Source organism: Chelonoidis abingdonii, chromosome 1 (genome assembly GCF_003597395.2).
Source record: "Chelonoidis abingdonii isolate Lonesome George chromosome 1, CheloAbing_2.0, whole genome shotgun sequence".
Classification (NCBI taxonomy): Eukaryota; Metazoa; Chordata; order Testudines; family Testudinidae; genus Chelonoidis; species Chelonoidis abingdonii.
The window spans coordinates 99271871-99296025 of NC_133769.1; the positions used below are offsets into that span (position 1 = coordinate 99271871).

A 24155-nucleotide genomic window follows, 5' to 3' on the forward strand; every position below is an offset into this window, starting at 1 on the left:
TTTAACTTAGAACAAACTTTTTATTTTATACATCACACCAGTCTCAGTGATCTTTGTATGCTGGTCACAACAAAAAGGAGATCACATCACCTCCTTAGCATGAATTTATGTAAATCCTCTTCAGGCCCTAGGCTTCCCTCTTTCAGTTGGGGCACAAGGAATGAAGAAAGAGGAAAACAGGGTCAGGAATGAAGAACACCTAGAGTTCTCTGCCTCCCTAAAGAGCAGTGAAATCAGATGCAGTTTTAATGCTACTAGAGGGCCTGGAAATGAATGAAGCAGGCCCCCAAATTTTGCTAGCAACACTTCACACTCCTTCACAATTGGGGTGCCATTAATAGTGTAGCTACTTAGGATTTCTCCCCAGAGCGCTCTGGCAGTTAGGCAACTGGCTCAGGAAAGACTATGCTCTATCTTCCCCCTTCCATTCGGTTTGCCCTCAAAGATGGCTTTAGGCTTTGTCTCTCTAGTTAACAGCTTCCCAAGGTGGAGGCTCTCTGAAACAATGGACAGTGACTCTCTACTCAGAATGAAGTGAGTGATAGCTCTGCCTCCTCCCTCAAGATATTAAGCATCCCACTAGTCAGTGGAGGATAAGCATTATCCTCTAGGGAACTCATCTTTTGAAGAGGCAGGGATGGGAGAAGACAGAACAAGAAGTTGGGAGGTGACCAGCTACAAAGCCTGAGGTAAAAGGACGTGATACTCATAAAATAAGTCACTTCAGAAGGAGTGTCCTGGAGGGCCGGTCCAAGAAGCTAGAACTTTATTAAAAACAAAACAAAAAAAGAGATAAAATCTCCATGGGCTCCCCAGGCTGAAAGTGCTTCCCTAAGGTTGGTATCAGCTAATCACTTCCCCCTTCTGCAAAGAGTGGGACTGACCAGTGTTACCACTGCCATGGCAAAGCTTGGCCTGCGAGTTCCAGGAGAGAAGGGAGCACTTGGAGCAGGCAAGGTCAAATGAGGGTGGCATTTGTTTTCAGTCTCCAGGCCCGAAAGGGCTATTCCACTTGTGATCATTGTCTAGTCACAGGGGAGACTTATGCTGGTCACAGGCCACACAGTGTTCCTGCAACATAGAGCAGTTTGGAAACACTCTTATTATGTCACTTTGCTGCCAGGACCTTGAGGGGGTGGGTAAGAGTTGTTCCAGCATGCATTGAACAGAGGTTAGAAGAGGAAGGAGGATGAGATGGGCAAGTAACCTCTGTACTTAATCTCACCTCTGATTAAAGTTGTAACAGCTATTGGCCTTATATTTAGGGAGGAGAGGAAGAAGTATTAAGAAAAAAATTTAAACATACCTACTTAAGGTCAGGGATCTATCTTGAATTCACCTTCCTCTTTAAGGTCCGTCTGTTCAGTTTTCTGCATCCCCCTCCAAATTGCAGTCACTGCCACATTAAAATTAACCCATTTAAAAAACAGTTTAAGACAGGGAGAGTCCAGAACTCATTTGGCACCTTACCAGAGAGTGAGGAATTGCTGCCCCCTACAACCACCCACCATCCAGCACATTTTAACCCTGGAATTTCAGGTCTTCTAATGCCAGTGGACTGGGGACAGTGTAGAAGGTTAAACAGACAGGACCAGATGGGGAAAGAGAAGCAGCCAAATGGCTCTCCTCCAATATATCTGGATTTTCCTCTCATCTTCATGCACACATAATATAATAAAGACTAAGAGCCCAGGTTGTACAAAAGTGTGTTGGGGTAGAGGGAGGAGGAAGGTGTCAGTTGATCAGTTCCGCGTGTCTTGTCACCTTCATTAGCTTATTATAAGTTACAATCCCTCTGTCATTCCTTGGGATGGAAGATTCTTCTGCAGCAGATCAGCTGGATGGGTTTTGGTTTAAGCTGCTCTGGATGTCTTGGCTAAGAAATGGAGGGAGGGGGAGAATTCCTCAGAGGGTGGGGAAAAAAGATATTCAGCAGCCACTGGCGGGAGTCACAAAAGCCCCCTGAGACTTCACTTTATGGCGCTGGCCCCCACGTCGCCGGCCCCCTCCTCCAACCTTCGGCTGGAAAACAAGAAGGGGAATTTTAGTTTGCGATGACCCCAAGAAATCAAAGTGACAAATACAGAACTGAGGCAAGTGTTCTACCTGCACTCTCACAGCTAGGGCATCGGGGAGCACCTCTCACATGATCAGTTTCCTACTATTGCAGGTAGCAAGGAGACAAGCTGAAGCTGGTAAACTTTAGTTCTCGTCTTCTGGAGACCCAATTTACAGAAGCTCTGAACACTCAACTTCTATAAAAGTCAATGGAAGCTGAAGGTGCTCAGAATCTCAGAAATCCAGGGCCTGGGTTTCCATATTGTGGGTGATGGAAGCAGAAAGCCTCCATGATTATTTTGCTGATATGATTCCGTTCCTGGACTCAGGCCAGCAAGTCCACTTATTATCTCAAATCATCTGTCAGGGTGCAAAAATACCTTATTGCCCTCTCGGTTGTGGGGCTCTTCATCCAGTGCAGTCTGAGGAAAGCAGCAGGAAGAGAGAAGCAGAGATGAGCAAGAGCACAGCCACCCAAACACCCAAGGGACGGCAAAAATACAGAGCAAGTGTAAGAGGCTGGGAGTGCAGCCGTTTAACCACAGTGACACCGCAGCAAAGAGGAGACAGAAAGGCATACAGAGACATGAACTGAGGGGAAGAATGCTCTCTCTTTCCAAGCCAGGCTCGGTGGTCTCAGTGTGATTTGACCAAAGGGAAGTGACAGCTGGCCTAATGCCCTTACTTGAGCTGTGAGCTGATTGTGGCAGGTGCTGTGTGTTTGCACAGTGCCTTGCACAATGGGGCTCTGGCCTACAACAAGGACTCTTAGGCACTGCCTGAATACAAATGTTCCATTGAGAGGACAAGCTGCCATCAATCAGCTGTCAGGATTTTCTCAGTTATCAGGGAGTCTAGTTCCTCGCTGGGGTACTGCTGGCTGTACCCATATAATTTGTCATTGCCAAGTGAACAGTCCCAAGAAGGGGGAACAATGCAGATGTTTTATGGGGCTGAGACAATCAGCTGGCAGGAAGAAGAATGTGATTAGTCAGAGGATACTTAGATGTCTTTTGCTAACCTGTGCTTGCAGAGCACTAGAAGGTACTGCTGGTGTTGCTCCTGATGAGGTGGCATCATCCCCCACCAGGGCCCCGCCAGCTGCTGTCCCACTCTGGGGCACACCATCCTCTCGTTTCGTAAGAGGTCCCTTTTTTGTTGACTGCATCTTGATCTGCTGGGGCTTGGAGTTCATTGGAGAGTTGTTGGTGGTCTGGAGTAACTGCCGGGTACAGATGGAAGAATACACAGCATTAAAATGCCAGGGCCAGCCAAGCAAGGTTCAAAACTTCAGGGTTTCTTGAAAGTGAGGAGTGCTTAGAGAATTACTTCCACTAGTCATAAAGTGAACTGTATAGCAAGCATCAGCCCACAGTTGCCCACACTGGCCCATCAACATGCCTCAGAGCTGCCCCGGAGATGCTATGTAGGGCTAAGAGGGGTGTTCAGTCTCTATGGCACAGCCAGTCTTTCATGTCAGGGTACACCTGTCTCTGGAAGACAAAGACAACCCCAGCCTCCCCACCCAGTCAGTTTCACATAGGCCAGATGGCCATTAGACTGCAATACCATGCTAGTTGCCAGTAGCCTGAGTTTTGCTTGAAATTGGCAACTAAGATAGTGAAACTATATCCTCCTGATTCCCCTACTTGTCTCCTCATTGTAGGAGTAAAGGTTTACTGGGAAAGCAAAATGGCAAGGGTATGGCTCCTCAGCCTTTACCTTGGTGATAGTACCCACTGCTTTGGTACGACCCTCACGAAAGACAAGCCGCTGGTCTATATGCAAGTATTCAGGGGTCTTGATGAAGCGGAAGTGCACTGTAGCTTTGTCCCCTGTCCGTAGGCAGTCCTTGTCCATGCTGAGGATAGTGGCTGTCTGCCGGATACTGCCACAATGTACTGTAAATGATAACGTACCAGAGGCTCTCAAAGTAGTAAATGCCACTAGTGGAACAAGCCTCAGATTAGAGTCCAAGGTCATTACTGCTAATCTACCCACAGCACATTTGAGTTCAGAATGAAAAAAACCTATTGTCTTCTAATCAGTGCAAAGTTGATGCTACAGATGCATTTGTTTGCTGCTCAAAAACGAAGCTAAGTATTGGATATTGCAGAGGGTCTCAAACTGTTCTGCGCTGGCTTTCCTAGTGACCCACACAATGAAACAGTAAGAACCAAGTGGCAGGGGACAGTGGTATTGAGAAGAACAGAGTATGTCTACACAGACAAGAAAAACCCACAGCAGGCCCGTGCCAGTCAACTCAGACTTGCAGGGCTGTTCCATCACTGTGTAGACTTCCAGGCTTGAGCTGGAGCCCAGGATTTGGGACCATGTGGGATAAGAGGATCCCAGAGCCAGCCCAAGCGTAAAAGTCTATGCAGCAAGGGAACAGCTCCTCAGCCCGAGCTCCAAGAGCCAGAGTTGACTGGCATGGGCCAGCTGTGGGTTTTTCTTTGCCCTCAGTGTCTCAGGTAGAGTTTGTTTTGCAAATGATGAAGCTGGAGAACCACTGGGCTACAGACAATGCTGACTCCTGGTAGCCACTGTGTAGGCTTTCCTCTTTCCAAGCACACTGGTTCTTACCGGCAGCAATCCTTGCTCTTCTAGATCTGCTCTCTCACCCATAATGGAATTGGGGAAATTAATACAAGGAACTATGCCCTACATCCTGGATAAAGCAGAAATCACAGGTGGGTTAAGCAGCCTAAGGCTAAAGCAGAAGTCTAACTGTGAGCTGTGCAACTGGGATCTCAGGGTCAGAGAAAGCTGCTACACCTACCCATGGCCTGATAGCGTGGGCTGATGGTGGTGGGATGATGCAGCACCAGAATCTCTGCTTCAAATTCCCAGGATGCTTGTGGATTCAGACGGGAGGACACCATCACCATGCCTTTCCGGATGGAGGAACGCTTGATCTAGGGAAAAAAAGATAAAAAGAGAGTTAAGAATCATGCTTACTACAAAGAATAAGTTCATTTCTTTCACTCTTTTCATCCAGAGGGATCTCAAGGAATTTTACAGATCAATGATTACTCACACCCACTGAAATGCAGCCACCTCTGGGATGCAATGTGACAGCTGTTCAGCAGCATACAACAATGCTATGCAGGGGTTCCAAAGAATGATTACAGCTGAAACTTTTGAAGAAGTTGTAGATAGAAGGATGTGATTACCCAAAATTGAATTTTGGGCAGGACACTGGGGTTAATAGAGCTACACTTGCTAAGAGTGCCATAGGCATCCTTTTTACCTGTCATTCAGAAAGACACTCCTTCCAACTGCACAATGCCCACTAGCACTATGCTAAAGGCTTGTTTACACGGTTTTTACTATATCGGTTTGAAACCAGTGCACCACCACTAGTATGGATGCAGTTATTCTGGTATGAGGCACCATTACCCCTACACAAAGGCTTGTACTAACATAACTCTTTTGGTTAAAAAAAAACAAAACACACCTTAAAAAGTCAGACTCCTAGCTGAAAGATAAATTGGTGCAAACACTACGTATAGACCAGGCCTAGGACATTATGCTCAGTTCTGACAAGAGTGATCCCTGGCAACACTTGTATTTAATGAGCGATCTCCTTCAAGCCACACCTACTATTTTAGACTGTCTGGTAAAAACACAGCTCAAGACAAGGGCACAGAATTATTAGACTGGTGACAACTCTTGAAAAGGGAGTGGGGTGTGGAATATGAGCCATTAAGTTTGTATGGGACTTTATGGTGGTGGTAGATGAAATCTCCCCCTGCCCTCGAGCGTTGGTGGAAGCAGTCTCATTTTAACCAGGATTGGAAAGTATCCTGAAGAAGCAAGGCTCTCAATATCAGGAACTAGGCAGACCTCACCCCACACACACAGACACACACACACTCACCTTTTTCAGAGCAAAGGAGGCAGTCTGGCCACCACGCACCTCCTTCACAGGCATGCGTTTGCGGTGGATGGACTTGACAGCAATGGTCAGAAAGTTGCCCAAGGGGTCTGGACCCAGAAGCAAAGTGTCATTCAGCTTGATCAGGCCTCTCAAGGTTGTCCCAGACACAACTGTTCCCACACCCTGCACGAGAGAACCATCGGTAACTGGAGTCACTCAACTATGCTGTTAGAGCAGTACTGGAATTCCCCCTTCCAGCAGGCCCACCTCCCCACCCCTGGTCCAATCTCAAAGGTAGCAGAAAGCCATTCCCAGCACCAGGCCCCTTACCGGTACAGAGTAAGTGTCGTCTATCTGAAACTCTGCTGGCTCTTCCTCCCTGTAACTTGTTCGGGGAGACAGGAGATTGAGAAACATCTTAAGCAACTCCAAATTCTCACCAGTGACATTGGAAATCTGGAAAATTGGGCACATCCTGTCAGGGAGACAGACAACAGATGGAATAAGTTAGTCCCCTCACCTTGATTCAAAGTTCAGGGAGACATCAACATCTGGGACTGAGATAAATACTCAGCACTGGCAGGGGAAAGCTTGGCAGGCAAAGTTAGCTGCAAAATACCTCATATTTGAAATTCTGCAGTACTGCATCTAAACTTCCTTCTGAGATTCAGAAAAGGGGCTTTAGATTCCTGCACTGAGGTCTGGGCACTGTGCTTTCATCTTATGTGGATAGCTCAGCACAAGCCCCACACTTCTATCTGGGAGAGGAATACATGGATGATCAGTCTGAGTGTTCCCTTTACGGAGCCAATCTATTATGCAGCAGATGAAACGTTAGTACATCTAAGCTGTGGGGATTTTGCTCCCTATCGTCTCACCCAGACACACTCCACCCCCAAACAGGACTAATACAGACCACTCTCTCCACTGCTGTTACCTCTCTGAGCTGAAGTTGGAGGCTGTTACAATGACATCATCTTTGCTCTGAACCAGCACCGGGATCTTCCTGCACCCTGGGGACTTCAGAAGTCGCTGTAACAGCTTCAGAGTTTCTTAAAAGGTGAAATAAACATAGTTAGGGCAGCATCTCCCCTCTTAAAAATTGCCTTGGTCAGATTTCTTGAGAGAGATAGGCACATTTGCAAAAAAATTGACTTGGGGTCACATCTTCCATAACAGCCAGCCTGCTGCCAAGACAAAACTGTTCCAAAAAAGTATGAATTTGCCTCTATATGCATCTATTGAAGTGGAGACTAAGGTTGCTTACTAGAGGTCTGTTTTAAATGGGAGTGGATTAATTTAATCTGAGGAGATTTAAATCACTATATGGAATACCGCCACTTAAATTAGATTTCAATTAATCTTTCCGTTTGTACATCAGTTCTCTTCTAACAAAAGATGACTGCTCATTGTTTTATATCAACCAATCAGATTTACATTAAAACATGTTGATTTACAACTAAATAGACCCGTTATACTAGATTGGGTACACCTTTTTGCGACACAGGAAGGTAGACTATAACTATATACACTTATTCAAGCAATTATATAGCTCAATATTTTCAGATTCTTTTTAACTGCACATTTTCAGTATGTTAGGAAAAAAAGTCAGTAATATATTGCGTATTTACTCCAAAATTAACCTTTGCTCATGATTTGTGTCAAGCTGCATCAGGATGGCAACTGGAATGAATTAAAACTCAAAACAGCATATCAAAATTTATTTGTATTAAACAAAAAAAGGTAAATGTTTTGGATACATGAACTTAAAAGATGTTTCACATTTACAACCAAGTGATTTATTAAAGGAACAGAGGGATTAACTGTAGCCTGTGAACTAACCTGATTTCAAGTCAGCGTGTGAAATTTTTCAAATAAGCTCCAGTCACTTTCACTTATGCATAAGTTTCTACTCATGTTAAGTCTTTTGAAAATAAGAAAGTCTCCTAAGTTACTTACTCTGTACTTCAAACTTTTAAAGCTAGATCTCATTCCCTCCCTCCTCATTTTTATTCATAGACTGGAAGAGAAAGACAAGTTTTCCTGCTGTTTCAACTTCCAATTGACTTCTCAACTTTGAATTAATTTGTCAAAATGAAGAAAATAGTCTTTCTTGCCTGCAGAAGAGGCTACTAGTGTCAAAAGCTGGTTTAGCACCTCAAACACACTCACTGGTTCCTGGTGCTTAGCTAGTGATTTCCACAAATTCAGTGGTGGGACTCTTTTAAAGATCATCCAACATGTACTGATTGAACAGTTCACCTCCAGCCGTGAAATTTATTATGGTTGGCATGATTGATGGGTGATTACTGGATGCCCAAGTCATAGCAGCATCTTCAGCAGTTGGGCATCTGTCCTGGAACTTTGGACTGAGAATACTGGCAAGAAAGAGGTGGAGTAGGTGCTTGATCCATCCACTTCTTTACTGCCTAAAATTTAACTTTGTTGCTGGGTATTTCTTTCTTCAATGTCTCTTGACATTCTTTCCAAATTTCAACAGCATCAGCAATACAGCTGCAATCTTTCTGCAGTTTGCTCAAGGCTATGGAAATAGGTTTCAGTATAGTCAGCATATATTCTATAGTTCTCTTTAGTCCAATGTTGACTACGCTGGTTGTGAGAGTTCCATCTACTGTGTTATGATTTTCTTCACAAAATTGTCATCAGAAGAGGCCAATTCTTAATAAATAGCTCAAAACAGTCAACCACTGAATTCCATCACACATCTTGGGGGAGAATTAGTTTGGATCCCCCTGCTTTGTTCAGTGAAGCTGAAGCACAGTGGTTGTTATGAAGTATTCCGCAATGTCAAAAATGTTTTCCTTTATTCCAAAAGTTGTACTTAAGTCTTTACTAAAAGATGCAATCAAGGAGCACTGCACACCCATGTGTTATGTTTTAGGTTCCCTTCATTATCTTCTTCTAGACTTCTCATCTTTGCTACATTTACATCATTGTCTGCAACAAAGCTATGTGCTCAATTGTTTAATTTTTATTCAGTTTGTTATAGCCTTTACTTCTACTTTAAGTATTCTGCTGTATCAGGTATTTCCTGATGTGTCAATTTCTGTAAAATAACATAAGACGGGGTTGTTGTCTGTCACACAAGAACAAATTACTGGATCATTGCATACATTGCTCCTCCCAAAACTCACATTAGCAAGTTTCCCTGTCAATGTTTTTTTGCACTCTTCAGATCTCCTTCTCGCATACTGTATCCAGCAACCTTTCAACAGTGTCTGCCCTGCTGGGTGGAGTGCAGCCTGGTCATAATGACTGAACTATGTTCAATGAAGTGTTTGCTTTGAACAAGCCGAAATGAAGAATTTGTTCCATAATGAACCAAGCAATCCTTTAATCTATGGAGCTGTTTCATCTTGCTGGAATTTGCTGGTCCTGCTGATGAACTCTTCCATGCATTTTTTAACACAGTTAGTTTACTGTCTGACATGTTTAATTGCAGCACTGCTGGTGGTACCAGCAGGTGACTCTGAAGTTGTACACATTGCAGATAGATATTCATAACCCCTTATACCTAAACTGGCCCCTGAAACAAACAAAAAAAAGTCACTCACTGATTACTAGTGAGTGCACTGCTTTTTTTTTTAAAAAAGAAAATTGTAAATGAAAGATTCTGCTTACTACTATTTGTACCACTGTTTACATGACAATTTATTTTAAACCCAGTTTTAAAGAGAAAATAAATCCAAGGATTATCTAAATCTATTTAAACCCTTATCTTTAACAACATACCAAACAGATTAAAAAAAAATGTTTAAGTGCTAGAATTCATAAGTGCCCAATCACACTTTAAACAGAAAGTCGTCACTTAGAATGTTTGATTATACTAAGCAATAAAGAATTTTAGAAGTCCAGCAGTGACAAAAAAGTGTAATTGATAAATATTCCCACAAATATACCAATTGTATTTTGAATACATTTTGAAATTCATAAGTAATCCACCCAAAACACAAATTTATGATAATTTAAGTTATTCACTAGTTCATTAAGACATGACAAGCAGTGCATAAGAAAGATGAAAACTTAAGTTTACTAACCAGTTGATCCAGATTGTTCAGATATGTCCACATCATCATCTTCAAAGTCATTACCTTCTGCGGAGCATTTTTCAAAATGTTGTTTCATTCTGACAGCCAGGCCTTGCATCTCTTTGTTGCATTATTCACTGTATTTGGCACATGCCTTTGTACCCAGGGGTACAGGAAATTCTTGAAAATATTCCCAGATATGGTTTTATGACCTGCAGCCATAGCAGATTATTTTTCAGTTCCCAGGTGTTGAAGTCAACACTAGAAGTTGCAATCCGAAGAAAATTGTCTCTTCTTCACAGTATCCTGCTTAGACACCACTGTTGCTCCTTTCTGGTTGCGCACACGATTCCTTCTGTCGTGTTACATAACTCACCCGCCCTCTCCTACCCCGAGAAAAACAAAAGAACTAACAACAATCCAAGACTTCTGTTCATGTAACCCACATGCCTTTTGCGTGGCAGTATTTTACTTGTTTAGAGAGAGAGGGAGGCAGTTGAGAAGTTAATGGATTTCTGTTTGTATCTGTTCATGTGCACATGCAAGGAGACAGAGCGAGGCCATTAACTTGAAGTGTCCAGAACCACTCAGAAGCAAGGACAGGCAGATACTGGGCAGATCAGTCTTCTCCCATGAGCTGGAGAGTAAGTTTGCATGGTGAGTGTTGTCAAATATTCATAATTTGAGAACTAAACCAATTAGAGATCAGGCCGAGAGAAAAGTTATAAAACAGGAGTATGAGTAGGGCCCTATCAAATTCAGGGCCATGAAAAATGCATCACAGACTATGAGATATGCTCCCCCCCCCCCCCAATGAAATCTGGTCTTTTGTGTACTTTTACACTATACTATACAGATTTCACAGGGGAGTCCAGTGTTTCTCAAACTGGGTGTCCCAACCCAAGAGGGTCATGGGGAAGGGGAGTTGCAAGGTTATTGTAGGAGGGTCACAGTATTGCCACCCTTACTTTGGCTCTGCCTTCAGAGCAGGGTGGCCGGAGAGCTGCAGCTGCTGGCCAGGCATCCAGCTCTGAAGGCAGCGCCCTGCCAAAAGCAGTGCAGAAGTAAAAGGTGGCAATACCATATCAAGCCACCCTTACTTCAGAGTTGGGTCAGGACCACTACAGTTACAACACTGTGAAATTTCAGATTTAAGTATCTGAAATCATGAAATTTATTATTTTTAAAATCTTATGACCATGAAATTGACCAAAATAGACCAGGAATTTGGTTGGGCCCTAAACATGAGGCTACATAGGTAGGCTTAGCAGATGATCCTGAAGAGCAGGGTGTGGCACTCAGTACCTCAAAGCAGCACCCTAGAACTCCCCCATTCACCCATCATACAATGATGATATATTTCAAACAAAGAATGCCACGTAAGATATAGTCTGCTGAAACCCATTGTTCTGTCAAACTATGTATATGAAGTTGTGCGATTTTGCTATATGGTTGCTACTGATCTAAAATAGAGGCTAGTGGCATCATTCTTTGACTTTCCTCCCCACCTATGCCGGAAGCAATACGAATGCTGGGAAAACAAAGCCTTTAACTGAGGAGACTGGTCCCAGGCTTAAAGGGGAAGCCTATGTATTAAGAACTGTAATATCTAGTGGGGTGAGAAAACTGCTTGATCCAAATACTGCCTAGTCTAATAAGGTTTAAGACTTAGATGGTGCACTTACCATTTTTGTTTGGTAACTATCTCTAACTTTTTGTGCCTACCACCTATAATCACTAAAAATCTACCTTTCTGTAGTTAATAAATCTGTTTTATATTTTACCTAAAATAGTGTGTTTTGGCTGAAGTGCTTGGAAAACCTCAGCTCAGTTTACAAAGGCCAGTGTGTGTCCTCTCCACATCAAGGGAGCAGCAGGCTGGATAATAAACATACGTGGGTCAGGCTTCTGACTAGGACAAGACGGTACAGGTCTGGGTACAAGGCTGGCGGCTTGGGAGATTTGCTGGTACCTTTCTCGGTCTGATTCATGAGTGGCTCAGGTAACATTCATGCAATCTAGCTGGGTGTAGGGCTCCCCATGCTGTTACACTGAGTGATAACAGTGCCTGGAGGGGTTTGCCGCCTGGCACTAGCAAAGCATTGGGAGAGACAGCCCAGGCTGAAAAGTTAAGGGGACAGAGCAGTACCCAAGTTCCAGGTTGTACCCAAGGGATCCCATCACACAGGGACCTTAGAAATCAGTTTTCCATGGAAAAAATGGAGAATGTGTTTTTTTACAGAAAATCTTTAGTTTTTACATTTGGTGAAGAAATAAAAACATTAACTACATTTTACTGAAAGTACCCATATCACTTATTCAGTGCTTGCAACCTCCCTCTCTGTGGTTGATTTCTGAATGCGCTTTAAATTTACATACTCCAATAAACTGCTTCTGGTGTATAGAGGTTACTCAACAGCATAGAGCAGGGGTCAGCAACCTTTCAGAAGTGGTGTGCCAAGTCTTCATTTATTCACTCTAATTTAAGGTCCTGCATGCCAGTAATACATTTTAACGTTTTTAGAAGGTCTCTTTCTATAAGCCTATAATATATAACTAAACTATTGTTACATGAAAAGTAACTAAGTTTAAAATGTTTAAGAAGCTTCATTTAAAATTAAATTAAAATGCAGAGCCCCCCAGACCAGTGGCCAGGACCCAGGCAGCGTGAGTGCCACTGAAAAATCAGCTCACATACTGCCTTTGGCACATGCGCTATAGGTTGCCTACCCCGGCATAGAGGTTCATGTTTCAGTGCATCTCACTTCAGCCTCCATGAGTAATTAAAGTTATGAAAAGATGCTGAAAACTTTAAAAAATCACCTCTAAACACCCATCTCACTAAGTTTGGGAAGGACAAATTTCATATTGATAGCAAGGTGCTGTTCTGTACGCAATAAGGGTGCAGATTATGTTTGAAGGCAGACAATGGTAGAACAGATGGAAAGCGCCAAACTGAATGAAAAGAAGCTAAGAAACAAGAGGCTGAAACAGCAGGGCCATCAACAACACTAAAAAGAAATGCACTGTGACTGGACCACTCTATTAATTTTATTATGATTGGCACAGAGGCTTCAAACTTGCTGAAAAATTGTAAATATCAATAAAACAGTGTTCAACTGATACCTATATTATGGCTAGGTATCTCATTTTAATTGTGGAAAAACATGGATTTAGATTTATTTATATTCTTTAAAATCACAGGAAACTAGAATTCCTGCTGATGAGATACATGTTACTGTCTCCTGAAGTCAGAGGCCAGGTCCAATGGGTGGGATGACTGCCACAGGGTTGCCAGGAATCAGGTTTTCAACTGGAATGCCCAGTCTAAAAGGGACCCTGGCAGTCCCCAGCACAGCTGACTGGGCTGTCAAATCTGGTCAGGGGATCAGTGGGGCTACGGAAGGCTCTCTGCCTGCCCTGGCTCTGCATGGCTCCCAGAAGTGGCCAACATATCCGGCTCTTAGATGCAGGGGCAGCCTGGTGGGCTCCATGCACTGCCCGAGCACCAATGGCAGCTCCCATTGGCTGCGGTCCCAACCAATGCGAACTGTGGAGTCAGCACCTGTGGGCATGGGCAGCGCGCAGAGGCCCTTGGCCCCTTTGCCTAGGAGCTGCAGGGACATGCTACTGCTTCCAGGAGTTGCACAGAGCCAGGGAGCCTGCCTAAGCCCCACTGACTGGAGTCGCCAGAGGTAAGCGCTGCCCTGCTGGAGCCTGCACCCCAACCACCTTCCCAGGTCAGAACTCACTCCTGCACCCCAACTCCCTTCCCAGAGCCTGCACCTCAACCCCCTGCCCCAGTCCCAAGCCTGATCCTGCACTCTGAACCCCTCAGAGCCCTGTCCTGCACCCCAAACCCCTCATCCCCAGCCCCACCTCAGAGCCTGCACCCCATCCCCCACCTCTTGCCCCAGACTGGTGAAAGTGAGTGGGAGGTAGGGCCTCAGGGAAGGGGCAGGGCAAGGGTGTTCTGTTTTTTGCTATTAGGAAGTTGGCAACCCTACTTTGCCAGTGTCTTGCACAGTCCCTGCATCCCCCACAGGATCAAGCCCTTAATATGGAGCATGATCTGTTTGCCATGTTTTATAAAACTATATCAAAAAGTTATTTTTCTCCTGATCTCCAGCCTTCAACTTAAATTTTTGATAGAGGCTCACAGATTCAGCATATTGTTTTTATTTAAAATGATTAAGTTTAGACCTTCACATATTCTGTATTAAATTCAGATTTTACACAGGTTTATTTAAAAAAAATTTTAAATATGACCCCCCCCCCCCGAACAAGTGATTGATCTTTATCGACTCTAGTTTTAATCAATCATAAAAAAGGGATTTCACCTTCCTCAGTTTTCCATGGTGAGCTGAATGCTAATTAGTGGTCGGGAGTAGAAAGTGCTTGAATTATGACTTGATTTTGCCATGATAGGACAGGAAGTCTTACTTATGAGTATTAATTACCACAATTCCTCAGAAGTGAGAGGGGAGCAGAGATTATAACAAAAGCCAAGAGCAAAATGAGGTCCAGATAGGGGACATGCAGGAGCCAGGGTTTCAGGGAAGAGGATTTGGCTTTCAGATCAGAATCCTGCCCTCTCTCTTCTCCTGCCACGATGGAGCCAGTTCCTTTTCAGTCTAGTATCTTGCTTCCAGCAGTGGCCAAGACCCAATGTACTAATGAAAGTTATGTTGTAGGAGATCACCTAGCATTGTACAGTTATATGTGGGGGAAGCAAGGGAGATGGTAAGGACTTCTTAAGTGGCAATTAGTTTATATCCCTCAATTGTCATCTGATCAGATAATCATAACCAGTCTGTAATTAAGAAAAGGCAACTGTAGGAGGCTAGTGTTTTGGCTAAGGACACACTGACATCTGACCATGTCATCTGTTCCTCATAAAAAGCTCAAGGTAAAGGGGCCAAATCTTCCACCTTCTATTCAAATTAAACATCTACATCCTTCTTGTGGCACAGTAGTAGGCTCTGAGATAAAAAAAATTCTCCTCAAAATGTCTGCTCTCTTACCCTAAACCAAATATGCTCCTCCCTCCCCACTTACTGGCTTTATGACTGGGCTCTCATTAGTTTGCCAAACATCTTTTACATCTTCATTTCCTAGGATTTAAGAGATACTGCTCAGTGTCCCGTTTACTGAAAGGATGTTCTGACAGAATTTCTGCAACAGGCAGATTGCTAGTCTTCCAGCTTCTCAAAACTTCTCCAGCACTTCTGCCCCAAAACACATCACTGCTCCAAGTAACTAGAGCCAAACCCTTATGGGCTAGGAACAAAATCAAAGTAGGAGCAAAATTCAGGAAAAGAGGCAGTCCACATCCCTGTTTTGATGCACACCACTGAAGTCTCTAAGCAGGCCACTTCTGACCTTCAGGCAGGAAGCAGAGCAAGAGCTTTCAAATTAATATCCATCCCCTACACCCCAACTGCAGGCTTTTCCCCCCTTCAAATTTAGATACCAAGAGAGAAAGAAACCCCCAACTCCAGCCTAAAGCACTTGACTGCCTCTCCCCAGAGAGCCTATGTGGCTGCCTGCAGTTGCACTCTCTTTGGGGGACCATTATATTAAGTTTATGAATGATTTACGAATCACTGTGCACAAGGGATTGCATACAACTCCAAGAGCAAGGGTTACCACAGCTCTCCAGGAACTAGAAACTGGGTGGGTGATTAAGGAGAATCATACAACTCCTCCCTGGGGAGGCTTATATACACTGGTTCCAACTGGGTTTTCCAGAAATCAAAGAAAGGGCATTTGGCACAAAAAGGCTGAGTTTAAACTGACACAGGGCCTTCTTTTGATTCAGCAAATGGACAGGACCCTCTGTCCAAGGGATCCCCTAACCTTTACGGAAGGGCTGGAAGAACTTTGGTTTACTGTGTAGGACCCCATAAGTGTGACGAGTGACCTCTACCAAGCTTTAAAATCAGGGCCATCCCTAGCTATTTGGGACCCTATGCAGCCCCCCTTGCAGGGGGAGGGGGCAGAACTCACCCCAGGCCTCTGAGGCAGGGGGAGGGCTGGCTTGCGGGGAGGGAGGGACCACTCCTCAGCACTCACTAGTGGCACGGCTGCGGTGAATGCAGGCCAGGCCCCGCTGCAGTGCTCAGGAGAGTGGGGGTAGGGCTGAGAGAACAAGCAAGAGCAGGGGTGCGGCTGGGGCCGGAGCAGCACACAGCTGTGCAGGGCAGTGGGAAATTTGGTGCCCCAAGATTTCCCGGTGCCCAATGAAGCTGCATACTTTGCAGTATGGGTAGGGACGGCCCTGTTTAAAAAAAGTTCGTATTAACATGTGTTAATACGGTTTCCTCTGTAATGATTTTACCCTGAGAATAAATGTATTTTGCTTTATGAAGTCTGGTTGGTAACTAGAGAACACTGTTGTAGCCCCTGGAGAAAAGTTAACCACAGGTGTTGGACCCCAGTCAGATCTGCTGGGGAAATCACAGTAAGGTACAAAGTGAAAGCAAGCATAAATCCCCAGTCAAGGGTGGGGGTGTGTCAAACAGATAAGAAAAGTTAACAACACAGAAGTACTTTATATCTCTTTGACTGTAAAGGGTTAACAAGTTCAGTAAGCCTGGCTCTTCACCAGAACCAGAGGACCAATCAGGAGACACGAATTACTTTCATTGGAGAGGGAGTTTGTGTGTGCTGTTTAGTTTTTGGTTGTGTTCACTCTGGGGCTCGAGGACCAATGCTGCAACCATGATTTCTCTCCCGCAATCTCTCACATACAGGCTCTTATAAGTTCAAAATAGTGATAAGAGACTGAGATAGAAAAGTGAGTTTAAGGCCTTATGTTGTTTTTCTTTATTTGCACATGTGCATTTGGCTGAAGGAGTTCAATTGTATTTTTGCTGAAAGGATTTTATATGTTGCTAACTTGAATACTTAGGCTGGAGGTATTCCCAGAGCCTATAGCTAAAAACCCGTACTTATTCCATTTAAATTTACAAAGATATTTTACTATTTTTCTTCCTTTAATTAAGCTTTTCTATGTTTAGAACCTGATTGTTTTTTTTTGGTGAGACCCCAGGGCGTGGTCTGAATCCACCAGGATGGTGGGACGAAAGGAGCGGGGAAGGGGGAAGAAAGCGTTAAATTTTTTTCTCTGTGTCAGGAGTACTCTCTCTCTCAGGGAGAGAGGTCTGGAGGGGGAAAGAGAAGGGGTGAGGGAAGTGACCTTGTCCTCTCTGTTTTGTGATTCAAGGAGTCTGAATCACCAGTAAATCTTTCCAGGGGGATTAACCGAAGGAAGCTTGGGAGAGGCAACGGGGGGGGAAAGGGTTTACTTTCCTTGGGTTAACATCCCAGATGGTGTTCTGGGTCTTGGGGGTCCCAGGCCAAGTTTTGGGGGGACCAGGTGTACCGCACTGGAATTCCTGGTTGGTGGCAGCGCTACAGGTTCTAAGCTGGTGATTAAGCTTAGAGGAATTCATGCTGGTACCCCATCTCTTGGACGCTAAGGTTCAGAGTGGGGAATTGTAACATGACAGGGTGAGAAATCTCTGCGCAAGAAAAAAGTGCCATCATTTAGTGGGTGCCATCGAGGAAGACCAGGAGAAGGGCCAAAGGTTTAGTTAACCCTGACACCAACAGCCTAATTAGGCAAAACCCCACAGCAAACACTTTATTGCTGCGCAACTAAGCAATCCAAACAATGGAAGTGACAGCTGTAACACAAGTGAGGGGACTGTCTTGGGGAAAAGAATTTCTAGCATGTATCTGAGCTACAGCCTAAGCCATATTAAGTATGAGGTGACTTCTGTCAGACCTGATTCACCATCCCAGCTGAGGGGACACTGGCAAGCCAGTGGATACTGAGTGTTCTGAGGACAGAGGAGCAGTTGCTGGCAAAGATCCACATTTACCTTGCAGGATGTTGGCAGGACACATGTCGATTTTTGTCACCACGACAAAGACTGGAACATTGAGTGCCAGCGCTAGGCCCAGGTGCTCCTTGGTCATCCCAACAATCCCAGCGTTGCTGCCAACCTGCATCAAAAAGTCATACAACTGCAGGTACCTGGATCACATAGGATAGTTTGGCCAGAGTATGCAGTAGACCAGCGGTCAGGATCCCAAAGTGGGGGTCATGACTGTTTTAATGGGGTCTCCAGGACTAGCTTACACTTGTTGGGGACTGGGGCCAAAGCTCAAGGGCTTCAGCCTTGGGCAGCAAGGCTCAGGTTACAGGCCCCCTGCCTGGGGCTGGAGCTGTTGAGCTTCAGCTTTACCCCCACCTACCTGGGGTGGTAGAGACTGGGCTTTGGCCCCACCACCCAGGGTGGCAGGCTTAGGCTTCGGTCCCTGCTCTTAAGGTCATGTAGTAATTTGTTGTCAGAAGGGGATCACGGTGCAATGAAGTTTGAGAACCCCTGCAGTAGACTATGATCAGACTGTAGAAGTGGTGTGTGTGTGTGTTGGGGGCGGGAAGGGGGGGGCGGGGGAGAAGGAGGCGGAGGAGGGAGGCAATTCTGGGTTTTCCATCCCCTCACACGCAAGAATTTTAAACATCAGTAGGAGGAGAGACACTGAGGGAAAAAAAAAAAGTCAGCTCCTAATCAGGTCTTACAGTATTGTATTCCCAAGTTCAGAAATCTTTCAGATGACAAAAAAAACTAGATATCCTCACTACTTATGGCTATTGAAGATCCCATGGTATGTCTCAAGAGCAGGGACACAGCCATGGAGTCCTGGCCATGCCATCAGATTGGGAATTCTGTTCTGCCTGCTGAAGCTATTATTTCTATTACCACAGTACCGAGAATACCCCCATCCCACCCCATTATGGACCAGGTACCCACTGTGCTAGGTGCTGTACAAGAAAAAGAAAAAGAAAAAGAAAAAGAAAAAGAAAAAAAAAAAAAAAGAGTTCCTGCCCCAAATAAAATCCACTTCTCTGTACTGGTATTTTACAGCTTTGAACAGTGGCATATTGCATTGCTTTTCTGTCACTTACCATAAGCATGCAGAAATCTGGTAGATGACCAGTCATGCCAAAGACTGTGGTCTTCAGGTACTTCTCATGCCCAGCCAAGTCAATGAAAGTGATGACCTTGGTGGATTTCTCACAGATTTTGGTCCACTCCAGGCTGCCACCATGGCTGTCCGGCTTGTTCACCACATTGCCCTCACTGTCAAAGCCCAAGATGTCATTGCCCACACTGCTGGTACGACCTGACTCAATCTCATGCTTGTGGCGGAAGAGCTTTTGCCGGGCAAAGCCCCGGCCATTGTCCAGCTCACCATGCGTCAGGACACCCAGCAACGTGCTCTTTCCTGCATCCACATTGCCAACCACTGCTACCCTACCAGGGAGAGAATAAAGTAATCAAACACCTGGAAAAGAGTTCTAAATGTCAGCCTGGTCTTCCCTTGGAAAAGTTTTTCATGTTAATACAAGCTAGTGATGGGTGCTGGTGACAGCACCGGAACCTGAAATCTATTTTTAGAGTTTGCACAGTACAAGCAACAACATAATCAATTTAGAGGGACGCTTAAAGAATTTATGTATTAATATTAACATCTTTATTGGTGCTGATGAGGGTGGCCATTGTGGCAGTATGAGTGATGCGAAGACCCAATCCACCTGGAACTGGACTGAGACTCCCAAGTCATTTTTATACAAGGCATCAGACACCCATCAAGAGATCACACTTAAGCATTAAGCTGGAACTGAAGTGGTGACTGATAAGCAAAAGAGTCCGTATTTCAGTATCTGACTTATTTTAAAAGAGTCCACTCCTTGCAAGGGTACCAGAATCCCCTGCAATCGCAGGACAAAGGAGTCCCCAGATAACTCCTTGATGGATCAGCAGACATCTCTGAAGTGCTCCCAGCCCAGAGAGAGCCCAAAACTGAGGCTGTCACTCAGACATTGAAACTTTTGAGCCAAGAACAGGAGTGCAAAGCAAAGATCACTGCACTGCTTGTATAAAAAGAGGAGGAAAAAGATGTAATTAGCAAGGAGTGTTCAGACAACTGCCTCTTCTGGGTTCATACAACACCCAAATTCAAACCACCACTTGCTCAGATCAAAGATGTGGCTGTGTTGCTGCCTAACCCTGCCTCCTCACCTGACCTCCAGGAAGTCGTTGTCACCCACACGTTTCCGAACAAGGTAGTCGCGCACCTTGCCCCCTGCCTCCTGGTGCTCCCGCAGAAGTATCACGTCTGCTTCAAGCTGCTCTGCCATGCTCTTCACTGTAGCATAGGATGCTTCCATATCTGCCTCACTCAGACCATATTCAGTCCCATCTAATGAGAGATTGTGAGGGGGAAGGGAATAAAAGATTAGCAACACTTTCCAACAGCCTGGAGTAAATGTTAATTTTATTCTCTCTTCACACGAACTGCCTATACCATTGATTACACACATGGGAAAGACACCAGTCAGCCTATGAAAACACAGAAAGAATGGCCTATTCCTGAAGGAAACTTTAGGCTTAATTTTAAGACTCAAAAGAATTAGAGGGTCACTATCAATAACAGCAACACAATAAATAAATCCTACTATCTGAAATTGCTTTACCTACTAGAGTTACAAGCAACACCTAAGATCACTGAAGGATTAGCATAAAAAATTTCATATATTTCTCAGTTTGCTTACTTTGTGCATTTAACAGCACTCTGTGTATTTAGTCAGTTTCCTCATCTACAGCCAGATACCTTATTTTCTCTATTACTCTTTCACGCTGCAACAGGGGAGAGAAAGCATTTTTAAAAAAGTTACCAAGGGGATGAAGCGGAGAGGGTACTTTTGAAAAGAACTATTAACATGTTTTGTAAAACTGACTAGATCTCACGTCTAGTTTTTCTTTAAATTAAAACTAAAGAAATTCAAAGGAGTCTACGTGAGTTTAGGGGATTGTGGCTGTGATGCGAACTCTGTCCTCTAGGTTACTGGCTCCAATACAGCCCCAGGTTTGTATACAAAAGTGCATATTTCCCTCTTGGGGAGTCTTAATCCAGGTCTTAGCAAGCAAGTCCCTATTCTAAACAAGTCACAAATTATCCTCCTTATGGGCAGTCTCAGCAGAAAGTACAAGGACTGAACTGACCAACTGAACTTCCCTCCCTTGGCGTGGTTATTCCCTGCATCAGGGATACAGAAGATAGATTGGACTGATATACATGGGAAGCTTGACTGAACACTCATTTCAATTGCTATGCCTGCAGTACAGGGATAACATTGAATCAGACTAGTGGTCTACCTAGTCCGTTGTCTTGAGACAGTGGCCACTTCCAGATGCTTCAGAGGAGATGCAAGAAAATCTGCAGTAAGCAGCTATAGGATAACCTGCCTCCTTGCAAGGTTTCCTGTTAATCATTCCATAGCTTAAGGGTTGGCTTAGGCACTAAAATATACCCCTTCCAAAACTAAGTAAATATTTAAAAAATAAAACTTGTACGTGGATATTAAGAATATCCAGAGTCAAATGTCCAACTATTTTGAAACTCACCATGCTCTTGGACTTAGTGACACCCATGAGCTAATTGTGCTTTCTATGAAAGAAAGTCATGCTTTAAGGGTGTCAAATTCAGTATCTCTCATTAGCACAACATTCAAAACTGTGATTTGCAAAAGAGAATGAATGAACAAGGGGCAGATATATGAAAGCCATGTTAAGGATCAGGTGTGAAAACAGCAAACCACAAATATGCAAAGGCAGGTGGCTGCTGCCACACCTAGGACAGGTGATATTAAAGGCACTACATTTAGAAACAACAAAAAGGGAACTGCTTTATGTACTATAAACAACCTTCAGCATATGCTATTAAAGGGAGTCAGAAGCAGCTATTTTGGTTAAAGTTGATAGTCAAATTTAAAGTGCTTCTAACACACCCTTGTGAAGTAGGGAAGTATTCCCAATTTACAAAATGGGAAAAAAGCAATGACACAGAGGTAAAGCAGACACTTCAGAACATGAAGGAAGTATCAAGACTGAGATTGTAACTCCAGAGCTCCCATCACCCAGTACTGTGCTCAGATGCCTTCAAATGTGTTTGGAAATAAGAGTGGTTATCAATAATATTTATAGTTATGCCAGATAAAACAGTAACACAGTAACCAAATTACATTTCCAGGAATAGTCACCAGTAGGGCATGCCCTGCATGTGGTATTATACTGGGGAATGGGGTGGAGGGAATTCTACTTTCCTCTGAAGCATCAAATTAGAGGAACTAGCACTTCCTTTTGAAGCAAGAGCAAACACTAACTTTACAAGAAAGCTATACTCACCTGATCCTTGTCCAATTACATAGATGGTCTCCCCACATCCCTCATCCATTCTCTCCCACATCTGCTGGAGCAGGCTGTCATACTGTTCTGATGTCGGACTCACCATCACCAGCTAGAAGGAAGATCAGACACCCAGTTTAAACACACTGCGTGGGACAATTTCCTTAACAGCACTAGATAAAGCACTGACACTGTGCTCTATGTGGGAAGATGGCTCTTTCAAAGATCCCCCTCATTTCTGACATGTTTGTTAGTTACACCATAGATCGCCTCCCCACACTGCACAGTGGTATTGGAGAGAGACTGGTTACGAACGTTAAGCTGCTTTTAAACATTATGACAGGGGTAGGCACCCTATGGCACAGGTGCCGAAGGCAACACACGAGCTGATTTTCAGTAGCACTCACACTGCCTGGGTCCTGGCCACTGGCTCTGCATTTTATTTAAATTTTAAATGAAGCTTCTTAAACATTTTTAAAACGTTATTTACTTTACATTCAACAATAGTTTAGTTATATATTATAGACTTATAGAAAGAGACCTTCTAAAAACGTTAAACTGTATGACTGGCATGTGAAACCTTAAAACAGAGTGACTACATGAAGACTGGGCCCAGCACTGCTGAAAGGTTGCCGATCCCTGCATTACGAAGTAGGGGGATCAGCACCTGGGGCTGCCCAGTGACAGATCCCAGCAGGCGCCAGTTTAGTGGGAAGGGCAGCAATGGGCGGTAAACAAAAACAAGTTGCCGCTCACACCCTCCGCAGGGCCACATCCAGGGCCGCGCCGGGCGCTCGGAGCGGTGAGGTCCAGGACACCAGTCGCGCGCAGCTGCCTCCCCCAGCAGCGGCTGCCCCCCATCGCCCTGCCTGGGGTGCGGGACCGGCCCAGTTCCCCGCGGTCGAGGACATCAGCAGTTACCCTGAGCGGCCACCCCACAGGCCTCCCGCTCCCCGGCCCGGGACACGCCCCCACCCCAGCCGCGGAGCCCCAGCAGCCAAACGCCTCCCTCGCCCGGGCCTACCTTGCTGGTGAGGTCGAGCTCGGGCTCCCCGTTGAGCACCTCCCCGTCCTCGCTGCAGTCCGAGCCGAAGGCGGCGCGATGGGGTCGGGCGGAGGCTGCCGCCTGGGCCGCCCCGCCGGGGGAGCTGGGCTCCGGCGCGAACATACAAGCCGGTACCGGGAAGCCCTCAATAGGCGAGCGGCTCCGCTCCGCCGCCATCTTCCCTGCTGCCCCGGCCTCCCGCACCCGCCTCATCAGCATAGACCCGCCCCCCGGCTCCTGCTGCCTGGCCTGTGCGTAGCACTCCCTCGAAAGCCCGCCAAATGGATCGTTAATAATTAATTATCTATCCCAGCCAATCACCAGGCAGCCTTATGAATAATTACGTATAACCATAACAACTACAGCCGTGCTTATAACTATTAATAAGCCACACCCCCAAGTCGACGCTTCCCGCAGCAGACCGGAAGGTAGAAGCAGTGTTGCCAGGTCGACTTCTTATATCCTCACAAACACAGAGCCCGCTTACGTGTTAACTGCCTTGTGACCAATGGAAGGGGAGAAAGGCATGACAAGCAACACTCTGCGCCAATTAAAAAAGAGATGTAGAAAGAGGGGTGGGCCCTGAATCCCCGCATATCATGGGACAGAGACAGAGAGATGGGTCAAAGGTTTCCCTCCAAAAGTCAGTATTTACATTTCCTAGCTAACCAATAAGAGAATAGGCTTTTCTGACAGACACATGGAGGAACCAATCAAATGAGAAGACACACCCTCTGGGCCTGCTGTCTGTGGGGATTTCCCGCGTGACATGAGCTGACTTAGTCCTTTGGCAGATGCTGATGACATGGGGTTGAAATAAATCTGCTGGAACCAGATTCTGATGCAATGACTCTGTA

General features: G+C 45.0%; 1 protein-coding gene across 1 annotated transcript; it reads right to left on the reverse strand.

Moving 5' to 3' along the window:
- GTPBP1 (GTP binding protein 1) lies at nucleotides 1–23759 on the reverse strand. The gene is made up of 12 exons (XM_032792077.2): nucleotides 23278–23759; nucleotides 22254–22365; nucleotides 20088–20268; nucleotides 18971–19319; nucleotides 17880–18003; nucleotides 6879–6993; nucleotides 6272–6416; nucleotides 5942–6124; nucleotides 4841–4976; nucleotides 3781–3959; nucleotides 3080–3280; nucleotides 1–2022 (listed from the first exon to the last, which is right to left on the reverse strand). The coding sequence occupies exons 1-12, from the start codon at nucleotides 23515–23517 to the stop codon at nucleotides 1930–1932; spliced, it is 2058 nt and encodes a 685-aa protein (XP_032647968.1). The 5' UTR covers nucleotides 23518–23759; the 3' UTR covers nucleotides 1–1929.
- Nucleotides 23760–24155: the final 396 nt, after the last annotated feature.